The sequence below is a fragment of the Cololabis saira genome, chromosome 17, assembly GCF_033807715.1.
Source record: "Cololabis saira isolate AMF1-May2022 chromosome 17, fColSai1.1, whole genome shotgun sequence".
Classification (NCBI taxonomy): Eukaryota; Metazoa; Chordata; class Actinopteri; order Beloniformes; family Belonidae; genus Cololabis; species Cololabis saira.
The window spans coordinates 6,707,751-6,721,278 of record NC_084603.1 but is presented as its reverse complement, the minus strand read 5'-3'; the positions used below and the strand labels follow the sequence as shown (position 1 = coordinate 6,721,278).

Below are 13,528 nucleotides of genomic sequence, written 5' to 3'. Positions count from 1 at the left end.
AAAACAAACACACACCTACAAATAAACAAACAATACTAATCTAATCAATCCCACTTACCACTCCAGCTACACTGATAGTGTCACCACCACTATACAATGTTTCCACTCATTTATTGGAAGAGCTTCAATAATAATAATAATAATATGAAAAAAATGAAACAATAACAGCAATAATGACAAAACGAAGGTTGTATTAGTTCCAACAATGAAAATACCCACCTTCTGTAGGGTGGTCTTCTGGAAGCACAGACACGCAAAGAAAGAGAGAGGAAGATATTGATTAAGCAGCATGCAGACTAGAACTGGCCATTGCATGTCGTCGCCATGCAAGGCTTTAACATCACATGCATGTGATCTGTTGTAGCCCTGGAGAGGAAATGTTGATTTATGCACAGGCCTTAATTTTCCCAATCCTGCTGCCCCATACCCACACACTTTTCTTGGTCAAAAATACATTAATAAACATTAAATACTGGAGAGTTTAAACTGATGAGTGAACTAACAGTGAAGAAGTATTTTTTTTCACACAAGTCTCAAACACTGGCATCACAGTTAAATGATTAAGAACCAGTATTGATCCTGAGGCCTGAGATGGCGAGGGAGAAAACAGCTCAAAATCTTGATGCTTGTTCATTCTGTTCTCTTTGCTTCATTTAATATTTTATTTATTTGACTTTTCGTGCAACTCCTACTCCTATTTTCTTCAACAGGCTAAGCAGACTCTATGTCCTGCGTTTTTTGTTTGAATTAAAAACTGCTTCTCTTGGAATGCATTTCATGTGATGAAATGCAATCCAAGAGAAGGTAGCCTAAATAATCAGAATTGGCAGTGATAAAGCAACACCTCTAATGGTTCAGAACAGGCAGTGGGAGGTCTCATAATCCTGGGAATCCATTAATGTGATTCACTCACATCACTGAAGGCAAAAAACCAGTGAGCATACACTGGCAATGCAGAGGGACATCGTCTCTAAAGTGAGAGAAAAAAATCCCTAACATTAATTTTGGCAGTCAAGGTGAGTTTTGTGGAAGTGAAAATCTGGTATGTGAAGTCTGTCAAAAGTAATAAATAAGGCAGAGATAGCAATTTTGTTATCTGTGGCCCAACTAATAGAAAAACAGATGACGTAAACATCATGCAACCAGTGGGGCAAGAAATTGGTTTGACAAAATGATGTGACTGGACACGTGCAAAAAATAACCAAATAAGAATGTGTAAAGGCCCGTATATACTGCCTGTGAAAAGCGAATAATATAATCAGTTAGCAGTTCAATCCAGTATTCAGTGGGTAAATATTAACACAAAAAAATTGGAGACGGAGAGTTTTAGGGCCACCTTGAGGGGAAATGAAATTATTTTGTGAATGAGGCATAATGTTATGGGAACACATTTTTAATCTAAATTTTTAAGTCATAATATTTTTGGAATTAAGATGCAGCTGTATGACACAAAAGTTATTAATAAGGGAATAAGGTTGGAACTTTATGAGGAAAAAATACATTTTTGTCTTTGTTAGAAAATGAGAATTACAGTTAGGTGTAGGATTCACAACTAAGGGGATACTTTATTTTTTGGTGCATCAGTACCACATTGTTTTAAGTACCAGGACTTTGAAAAGAATATGCAAAAAAAAATAAAAAATGTTTGCACAGATGTGTTGTTTTGAATGATTTTTTTTCTTTAGTTACAACTTTCATCTCAAAGTTATACTACACATTTATTATTAATGTATTATTCTTTTTTTTAGATTTAATACATTATTATTACAAAGTAATCATTTTAATATATATTTTTTTCCACCTTGTCTGCACACATATTAATGGTTGATACCCTGCCGGTAAAAACCTAAGGCATATATATGTGCATTATTACTATATTTAATATATATAGCCTACAAACCCCGTTTTTTTTTTGGGGGGGGGGGGGGGGGGGGCAAGAGCACACGGAGTCACACGTCGAGCACTGGGAATCTGCAACAAAAACCACAACCGAAACAAGAAACCGTGTTTCGTTTGTGGAATATTTAAAGTAGTGCTGTCAAGCGATAAAAAAAAAATAGAGTTTAATTAGTTAAGATTTGTAATTGATTAATTTAATTATTCTCTTTTTTAATCTCACCAACAATTGCTGAGAAAAAAGGCTTCAACTTGAGGTGTTTTCCTTTAAATTCATTACATTGTTGTGGCAGATCAAAATATTGATATATAACCAAAAAAAGTGGCTTTATAAAGTTTTTGTTTTTTTATCAGACTTGAACAAATGCAGTCCTAGCCATTTACATCTACTTGACAAGAACATTCGCCGGCCTCTCTGTCGCAGATGTGCGCATGCGCGCGGTGCTCTCCTCGAGTCTAGTTCATGGATGTATTATACTGGTCTAGTTCGTTGAAAAGCGTAGCTGTGGCAACATATGTGTCTAAACTTGAGCTGCTTCGGTTGTGAGCAAATTCCTTTCCCCAAAGAAAACACCACTTTACCTTTATCAATGGGGCGTCGGGGCGTTTTATAAATGTAAATTCCCCGTTCACCGACAACTTTCACATGCTCCTCCATTTTCACGTCTCTTCTCCGCTACTCACCGCCCCGCCCCCACCTGTCCAGCTACCAGCGAATAACCACGCCCACACACAGGGACAGCCAATCAGTGTCCGCTGTTCTGCCAATCCTTGATACCTGCCGAGAAATGCTACTTTGTGGTTCTGCGCACGCACACAGTCGATTTTCAAAGTTTGATTGCCCATAATTTCTTGCACGATGTAAAATTGATAATTTGGGACGTTGAGTATTTGATCCTTCAAAATACACTACCCATGACATGAATTGCATTACACTTTGTGAACATTATATGATAAAGAGGGAAAAAAAACACAATTCTATCGCTTTATTTCATATTCATTCAGTCATTCGCCTTTATTTAACCAGCAGGTCATTAAGAACACATTCTTATTTACAATAACGGCCTGGCAAGTGACAAGGACCATTTGGGGGAAAAGGAAGTGGGTTAGGGAGTAAAACACAGTAAAATTGTAGCTCTACAAGAAAACCATTAGGTAGCATTTTTTGGCAAAGCAGCAGAAATTGGCAGAACACTGCTTCAAAGTGGGACTGATCATTGTTTTCCACCCCCAAACACATCTTCAAAATAAAGGCAACTCACACACAGAAAAAGTAAAATTAGAGATTAAAAAAATATTATTATTATTATTATTATTATTATTATTATTATTATTATTATTATTATTATTATTAATTAATAGTATGTATTATTATTATTATTATTATTATTATTATTATTATTATTATTATTATTTGACACCCCTAATTTAAATGTTTTTTTTCCCCCTTTGAGATAATGTTTCCTATAGCATGGCTGTGGGCACTGGGAGAAACTTTTATTTTATTTACATATCCTTGAATGCTCATTAGATTTTTATTGACAGCATTCCTCACACTTCACTGGCAAACTAGGCCTTCATTTCCAATATATCATAGCTCTAAATCTTCAATTGAGTTGTAAAATCAGTCGTTTGGATGACTATCAAGAGCTGTTCATCCAAGACAATGAATCTTCAAATTGTTTCTGTTATTGCTCTGGTTCTCAAGCTCTCTTTGCAGAATTTCTATCAATTCTGTGGGGAAAAAAGGAAACTCCAGAGCTGCAGCCATGGCTGCTCAAACTTTTCCTTCCTTGACTGAACAGAGCTCTCATGACCTTTCACCTAATGGCTCCTTCCATGCTTTCAAGGTTGCTAGTATTACATTTTGCAACATTCACGCCCCCTCTGTAAACCACAGCCTTGATTACTGAGCAATTTCAATGCACAATGTACACTGATAATAAATATCTATGATACCCTATATTATTCCACCATAAAATAAAACTAAATAAAAACCGCTACTACTACATAGCTAGCTCAATCCAAAAAGGTACGTACTACAAAAAGGAAGATGCATGGCAGTATTCTATACCTTCCCACGATGGCTTTTCAAGCAACAAAGATGAATTAGCAATCTGTTCACAAAAAGTAAGTAGAATCAGCTTGTTGCATCGGCCTAAATACTATCAGATCCTGAGACCCTTGTCTTTAGGAAAAGTGGTGAGTATTTCCAATCATGGCACCAACATTAGAGCAAATCTAATATTTTTTTAACTTTATTATTGTAAAATTTTTGTATTTTTCTTATATATATTAAAATGTATTTCTCCCTAAATGTGGCCCTCACACTCCTTTGTAGATATAGAATATGGAGAATATAAAAAAGAAAAAAAAATAGCTGAGATGATGTCATGTGGAGTTGGATAATGACAGACCCAAAGTATCATTACACTAGCATGCCCACTTTATATTTAGACATGTAACAAAAAATAATACATGAAAAAAATCTTACTGTAAATTATTACCATGCAACCTGATTAGAATCTCAATGTCTACAGCAAAAAAATGTCCTACCTCTTCAAAATGGTTTCTTCCCATTAAAGTGTTTTGATTTTGACCCAGAACTTACCAACACCACTGGTTCCCCCTTCCAATCAGATACCGTGCACAAAATTGATCCAAACAACCATTTTTTGAATAAATGTCATGCAGTTAAATATGTTTTTACTCAACACATCGTCAATTGTTTAAAAATCAGTGAGGTTAAATTCTGTATGCATGCTTTCTAATGGAAGTGTTTCTAACTACATATAATGCCTCATTTATTCAAGCCCTCCAAGGTAGAAATTTGTACACAATTATATTTATGTATATGGATCTGTGTACATTTGATCTGGAATAGTTTAATTTAGACTGAATGAAATGTGTGCGCATGTGGCGAGTCATTTCCAATTCAAAGAGCATGGCCGTTAGATAAATGAGATTCCATCGTTAAAGGGTCCACAAACATGCATATATTCCATGACAGGTTTTTTTGATGATGAGAAGCACCCTGCAGAAAAAAGGCACTTTGAAAGGCATGAAGCTGACAGCTGCACAAAGTCTAAATGATAAAAGTGAAAGAAACATTTACTGATATCAATACTGTAAAGAAATTGACACATTCTACTTTTTAAGCAGTAATGTTATAGTATTCTGAATTTTACACTAATTTTAATTCATTTAATTTGACATTTTAGGTTGTGTATAAGGTTATTATGCAGTTAACATTGATTCCCTTCCTTTTATCAAATGAAACCTGATTTGGAAGTCCATACTAATAATGTTTTTCCATATAATACAGCTGTAGAGGAAACGTTAAGTGCATTTATATAACAAATCAGATGTAGGTACTTTATCCTTACATAAATTTAAAACTCACAAAAATGAATATGAACATCATTTTTTGATTGGGATGCTTTAAAATACAGCCAAAAAGGTGCTCCCCGAATATGATGAGGGATTACTGTGTCGGTGGTGTAGAGAAATCTGAAATTTGAGCAATGTTCATGGGCCAGAATAAATGAGCTTCCATTTATTTGTGTCCAGACGAAAAGAAGCTTTCCTTTAACAGCAGTATCACTTGACGGGAACCATTAAATCAAGCCCCCCCCAAAAAATAAAACAATAAAATCACTTTCTGTCTCAAACACACTCACATTTCTTTCACAAATGTACCCAGCTGGTTATATTCTAATCCAGAGTCATAAATCCATTTAATCCCCTTGACAAAGTGATCCCAGTGCTATTGTGCTGGTAATACTACACCAAAATGCACTCAACTGTCTATCAGACGATCTGCAGTGGTGATGGTCTTACACTGTTGATCATGCACACATTGTAAGGCTTGTGAAGTCTAATTACAGGACTATTCAAGATGATGCCTCGCTGAAGGAAACATCTGGTGTGCAACGGCATAAGGAAAAAGCAAGGACAGAAAATAAATCTATAAATCCACATTATTTTCACTTTGCCTCATGCTTTCATCATTCCGGCACAGCTACCAAATCTTGAACCTCTGGTTGTGAACTCAAAACGGTGACAGTTCAAGGCCAAAATGACAGCACATACAGTGGACAGAAAAACTGGCTGTTCTCAGTCTATTATTATACAACAACATACACACTTCCATCAGCCAGCTGGCCATAATGCCGCTAAGGCACATATATGTCCTGCAGCGTGTCTGAATGTAGCAGGCTGAAGGGGGTGTGGGTGACATTTCTCATAAATGATTATGTGTCATGTTCAATATCCACTACCGCTATTGATGTACCGGTAACTCAGATTTTCTCCGCCATTTGACAATTTTAGAAAAATCCTCTCTGCCTGAATCAACCTTTTGTCATCTATTCTTAGTGTCATCAACCTTGCTGTGCTTTTTGTTTGTTGGAATTTTTTTTTCAATCCCTGTTTCAGTTGTCTATCCTAAAAACAAACCCTTATTGTGTAAAAAGTAACGCATCTCCACTTTTTTTCCTCTCTATTACAGTCATCTCGGTCTTCTTAATCCTAACTAATGTTAAAGGATTATATAAAATCCTGAAACTCTGTGCTGTCAAATCATGTATTTGTCAAGGTTGGGTAAAGATTCAGCTGCATACCATCACAAATAAGCTAACAACCCCCACCCAGCACCTGGTCTGCACGCAAGCTAATTCATGTTAGTATAATCCAGAAGATGGAAATACATTTACATGTTTTACCAAGACATTTCACTCAAAGATTGTGTGCAGTAACAGCAAAGTCAATAATAAAGTGTGATAATATTCATCAGATCTAAAACAAACCAAAACAAATGTAAATTGTTCTTGTTTAATTTACATTTGTTTTGGAAATTACAATGCTTTGCATTCTTACTTCTAGCAGTCACTATATATAGGACGCTGTTCTGGGTCATTGCATTATGCTTATTCGGTTCAGTGCTCTGTTAGTTTGTGATGGTCACTGAAAAAGGGCAGAATTAGAACCGAAATCTCTAAATGTATAATCAGTATAACTAAATGATTTAATATGTGGAAATGTCTATGTTATAAATTATTAAGCAACACTTTGTTAATGAAAGCAGTTACGTTCTGTTTTAAATAGATGCAACCTCTAGTTCAGCTTGCCAGTGCGGTTTTACAAAAGTAGGTCACTAGGTACAAAGTTTCATTCCTGAAGCCTGATATTCAAAGTTCTGTTCGAATAAGTAGTATACAAATATTTATAACAGCCTCTGAATGACACAGAAAAATGAGAGTTTTCATATCATCTACTGGCCACTGATTAAAGGGTGAAATCCTAATGTTTTCACAATTTAAATCAATTGGGCCTTTTAGATCATAAATACTAGCATAAATGCTTCTTTCTTTCAAACTTCACATTTTATTGACAAAGTTAACACAGTCCAAGTAGGAATGCACTCCAATGATTGATGATCCCATATTGATTGTTAGATTGTGGACCATTCCCAAAACTCTAGACCAGATTATAATCCAGTATTCACAGGCTAAATAATGCCTGTATTAAAAGGAATGTGTAAAATTGGTTGACTGTAACAGTGAATTATCTCCATAGCATACTAGTCTTCCCTTATTCCTATTAATTAACAAAGAACATCAAAAGGCAACAAAATAATCAAAGCCCATTTTCAAAAGTTGGACATGGACAAAACATTGAGATGAGAACTGTAAAATGTCAAGAGTGCTGCACAAAATATGATATCCAAAAAAGAAATATTAAAGGAATTATGGAATAACAATTTCTAATGATGGGCAGGGAGACCATGACCTAGCAGCGAATGGAGGAAAGATGGGTCCTATGAAAAGACATCATGGACAAATGTGAAACAGGTGGAGATAATTAAAACAGACCAGGAGTGCATTTCTAAAAACCATTGTTGCTGACAACCTTACCAGCTAACATAGCTAGAATCACGCAGGTATGTAAGTGTCTCCTGAAACCATAGCTCAATCGATGCAGGTAATGATGTTGGTAACCTACATAATATAATCAGTCATTAAGTGATGCAGGTTTATCCAAAACCATTGTTCGAATCAATGATCGCAAACACTGATATATATATATATATATATATATATATATATATTGTATTGTTGTTGCTCAAAAATATGCTGTATTTTTGGGAGGAATGTGCCATGGTAAGGTGGTGTGGGGTGGAGGTTGGTTGAGGTTGGGATTCTGGGGAAAGCATAACTCCGAGGGAGGTATAGCTGAGGGAAACTGAAGGAGGGTGGGACATCACTTAACATGCTACCTTTGTACAGTTTTCAATTCCATCCAGATATTTGAATAATTGCAAATTGTCAGATTTACTCTTTCACTTCTATTTCACACAGAATTCAAAGAATATTTCAAACAAGATTAAGTATTTTTCAAAACTTGAAAAATAGCGAAAAGGTTGTTTGTCATGCATGGGAAAATGTAAAAGCCTTGCAGAAATGGCCAACACCACTAGAATAAAACTAAAACTAATGTGTGTAAGAGAGGGCTCATCTGTTTGTATCATCATTTAAATGTAATGCATCTGTCTAACAGTGCAGTGTTGCACCATCTCGCTGATTATCCTCCTCAAGCAACAGTAACGGTGGAGAGGGAGGAAGTGGACTGAATGACCAGCCACTTTGATGGAAATTGATATCTACCACAGCTGTGGATAATTATACTCTTGCTAATTTCCACTCTCCACATAACGAGTCAGTCATTGGTGCCACACTCAACACTTTCAGGGCAATTCTTTCTTTGTGTCAGCTTTTTATAAAATAACCCCACAAGTACCGGACTTGCCAAACAGTACAGTGTCCAATACATTGACTCTAGAGACACTTAGTGTCTGAAAATTTGTCATGACACCCCAATACGTCACAACAAGGTTAACGAGGAGCAAGCTAGGGGAACAGAAATGATCTTTGAAGGCTGACAAAATTAACTTTCTTCCTATTATTTTTTTTGTACATATTCAATAAATATGAAATTAATTTTAGATTTTTTTTTTCTCTTCCTTCCTGTTTCTATTGTTTGTGTTTCTTTATACTACACTGCATTCATAGCCTTTTATTTAATGGGCACAGATTAGATTGGTCCCATGCCTCATCTAACTCTCTGCCAGATAATGAAAAGCTGCAGTTTCTCAACTGTATGGGTATTGTATAGTTAAATATTTAATAAATCTCATGGGAAACAGATGTGCAAAAACTACCATTTCATAGAAAGTGGGTGTATAATTTTACTACTTACTCAAACAATGCTAGTTTTTATGATTTAATTACTCTTATTGCGCAGCTACTCTGACACTATCAGGACAGATGGCGTGTGGACATTGCAGTCCAAAGATATTTTCAAACAGATAGACCAGTCAGAGAGGATTGTGTGAGCAGATGTCCTGAAGACATCTCCATTATTTTACATCTTATGAACTGGAATGATCCAACAGGATAATCAGAGCAGCTTATAGAGGAGTTCTAATAACTTTAATCCTGGGATTGACAATGTCTAGGATAGTAATACAGATGTGGAGTAAATCTTTGAGATATGCAGGAGTATAAGGAATGACAGCAAAATTAAGAAATCAGTAAGAACTGCAGGTTTGCAAGTTAGTATTTAATGTAATTGTTAAGGGAGCTCGTGGTTTCCGCGATGTATGTCACCGTAACCAAATGAGTACAGCGGCTGCTTAGGTAAAGCTACCTGTCACTTCCTTCCCTGTTGGTGTGTGACAAATCCTGGTCTGAAGCGTGGCTTATCAACTCAAGGAAAAATTAATATTGATAATAAAGCACACTGAGCATTAAATGCAGCTTAGCTTTGAGTGCAGTTAACATTAAGCCACCTATTCTTCCATTATAAATGGTAAAAAAGAACAGTAGAATCAAAGTTCTCGTGTCACCTTGATCTGTAATACTTGGGTATAGATAATGAATACGTGTATGGAAAATTAAAGTTCCACTGAAAATCTGATTTAAAAAAAATAAATCAAATAGTTATTCAATTTATAATCTCAATAAAAATAATTGCTGTTCACAAAACAGGAAGGGATTTCATTTTTAAATAAACAATTTCAAATGATCATGCTTTCATTGAATTTACTTATAGTAAGTCAATTGTTATATTCACTCAGTTAAAGAGTGTAGAATAACAATAGTTCCAAAAATCTTTCTTTATTCTCTCAATTATTAGCATTACAGCCTTCAAATTATGCATGTGCACTTGTTTTTAACATTTCAGACAGTTGTCATAAATGAAGTCACCTAACACGTTGCTTCAAAGCTTATTAATATTCAAAGTGAGAAAATCTTCTTCCTGCCACCAACTCATACAGTTCAGAAGCTTAATTGCATATCTATTTACAGATATATATGATCAAGTAATGGTCGCTATGTACCAAATACAGGTATAATTATGGGCATTGTTTGTGATGGATGATTTGTTTATAGCTAAAAGTTCTGCCATACCTCATATGACATTTTCCTAGCAGCGTTTGACATTTAGCAACATTTGATCAGTAAAAGATAAATCTTATTATACCAGCTTAACCTGCTTCATGAAGAAACATACTCTATGGCTTCAATTTGAGTGTATGTGTACATGATTGAGATATGACTGCTTCAATGTGCTTATTTGTACTATGGGATGAATCCCTGTAAAGGAGGAGTTTGGTGTCAAAGAATTTCACAAACACCCTTTGACAGTCAAGAGCAAATGTATTTAAACAAGGCAAAAATCCTCCACAAAAATCCCTCTAATCTTTTGATCCCAATATATGTCTTTGGACTCAGAGACAGCAGTGTACTATTAATCTGCTTTTGTCTGAGTGAATGCTGCCGTAGGCCCACGGACAGAGTGACACATTCAGAGATATAGCCCAGACACATCGTTTGTGACATGATGCCAGACATATTTAAAAGAGTGCTCATTCAAGATATACATGTCCTTATGGACTTCAGTATATAGCACAGCAGTTTAATTCATATGTGAACAGGAGGGATGCTCATTAATTCTGACTTCTTAAGTCTAATTTTCACTTACAACTATGCATATAGATTGACGCAAATCTAAGAGTTCCCACAGAGAGCCATCTTCCAATTTTATAGAAAGTAATCATGATCAGCAATGAAAAGTAATGGCTTCTTGTTTATCCCTCTGCACTTCCTTGGCAGGCAAATTAGAGTATTGGGTTGTTTTTTAATGTGAAACTCAAAAATCTTGTGGAATATATTTATTTATGCAACCTTCTCATGTGCATTTAAATAGTGATGTTTTTTTAGGTTCCTTGACTGATAAATGCAACAAGTGTGTATGGCCACTTTTCTTTCTTTTTAAAAATGTATCCAAATTTCAAGTCCAAAGTAGACTGGAAATCATCATAAATTATATCAACATATCCTAACTGAATAGTCAACCAAAATTAACCTGTGTTATTATCAAAGCATGGATCACAAAATGAAGATGACCAAACGTATGTAATTTTCTTTTCTGTTGTGGCTTTCAGCGTGTCAAGTTGAGTTACCCTTGAGGATGCACCCTGGGTCACAATGAGCGGTAGTGATTTCAGGCTCAAAGCCAGAGCCTGAAACTCAACAGAAATGTAACTTTGAATTAATCAGTTTGTTCATGCCAAAATAAATAGACTGAAATTGACCTGGACAGTGCTAAGTTAAAGCGATAGTGGCCCAGCTGTAGTCAAGATAGTCAAATTTCTTTTACATAAGGTGTGAAGACTCAATCGCCAATGAAAACTCAATCATCATTTGTCATCCACATAGCGTTACCTTCCTCACCCTAAGGGGGAAGCACAGAGGAAATCCTGTACCCTAAACTATGGCTTATCTAGAATTCCTTTTTACCTCTGTAGTCATATACTGTAATTTCAGACAGCAAACCAGAAGCAGAACGGTTATTCCACTGCCAACCATTGCAGCAATTGGCTGCCCCATTAGTAACAAACTCCAACATTTGGATGTTTGGGGCGCCCTTTGTAAAGCAGTTCACACTGAAAATAAGAGTAAACTTTTGTCACTTAGCTTCAAATCATGATTTAAAAAGTGAGGAGAATTTTCAAAAGTCACCTTTTTAGCACATTTTTTGCACAAGTATTAGTTCAATCTAAATAAAAAATGTTACAGCTAGATGTTGAATATCAATCTAACTTGTAACTCTAAATCTAAACATTAAATCTAAACCTAAGAATAAATATTACATGTACATGTTAAATCTAAATCAATATGTTAAACCTAAATTTCTTCGGTTAAACTAAATATTTAGCTAATATTTACACCGGCAGTAACGTCAAGTACCAAAATAAAAGCTCGGGGAGGTCAGACTGTGTTAATTGAACCATACAAGGAATGAAAACCAACTTGTCAGGAGAAATTAACAAATGGACATTATCATTGCAACAGTAACTGCAACAGTAACTGCATAAAAAAATCTCTGAAGATTTTTTTTTCCCCCACATAATTTGAATTGTCGGTGTCCCTTTTATCATTACATGGGGCTGTTTGTCTCTGGCAATAGTGTACTGTTCCAAGCTGGGTTCCCAGCATCCTTTGCAGCATTGGCTGTACAAGTCTCATAGAACAGCCACTCTCTGAAATTGTTTTTTTTTTTTTGGTTTGTTTGTTTTTCTGCAGTGAAACTGAGCAAATACATTCTCGGTAATCCCTTTGTCTTTCCACATTGGCTGTCATATAATTGTGCCTCTATTGTATGTCATGTAACTTCACCCAAACTTTCACAACTTAACTTCTGTTAACTGTTGCCCAGTCAACCAATCCTCTCTTGGCTGCCTGTTTCTTAGAAAATAGTTTTTAAAATTTTACTCTTGGCTTTTAAATGTATAGTCTGGTACCTCCTTATCTCTCTGAGCTCCTACATAGTCATCGTCCTTGTAGAGCCCTGAGATCCAAAGATCTAATGCTCTTAGCGGTTCCCAGGTCTTGACAGTCGAACGGTCTTTTTCTATCTGTGAGGTCTGCCGGAACTTTCAATTATTTTAAATCTCTTTTAAAACCTCATCTTTTTACACTGACTTTTAACTCCAGCGAGCACGATCAAAAGGCCAGCCCTTGCATTGTCTTTTGCCTTTTATTGTTTGTTTTATTGACTTTGATCACAGTTTTTAATTTGTATTTTATGGTTTAATTTTGTTGTACTTCTATTCGCCTGTACAGTATATGGGTTGCCTTGTGGCACATTTAAAGCACTTTATGAATAAAGTTGTGGTTGGTTGGTTGGTTGGTTGATTTATTAATTGATTGGTTGGGCAACACAGGAGACCTAATTGCCGTTTAGAACTGTGGCATTTTTTTTTTTACAAAGTTTTCTTTAGGAATTACCACACTTCTACAACAATAGTTTTTTCTCTACCAAATACACAAGTTAATGGGCATTCAAAGTAAACCAGTAATCATAACACACACACACACACACACACACACACACACACACACACACACACACACACACACACACACACACACACACACACACACACACACACACACACACACACACACACACACACACACACCAAATGAACAAAGCTGCTTAGCTGTTGTAAATCCAAATAACTACACCATATCTACACCATATACCAAAAGGTAAGACCACTGTC

At 35.7% G+C, this 13,528-nt stretch overlaps 1 protein-coding gene across 10 annotated transcripts in view; it reads right to left on the bottom strand.

Annotated features, from left to right (window-relative positions):
- Positions 1-13,528, bottom strand: part of LOC133463903 (neurexin-1a-like) — a 301,928-nt gene that overhangs the window by 279,723 nt on the left and 8,677 nt on the right. For 9 of the 10 annotated variants that reach the window (XM_061745667.1, XM_061745669.1, XM_061745668.1 and 6 more), the window contains exon 3: positions 220-237. The exons of the other annotated variant lie outside the window; for it this stretch is intronic. In XM_061745667.1, the coding sequence (XP_061601651.1) occupies positions 220-237 (18 nt within the window). The remainder of the gene's footprint in view (positions 1-219; positions 238-13,528) is intronic. 10 annotated transcript variants of the gene reach the window in all.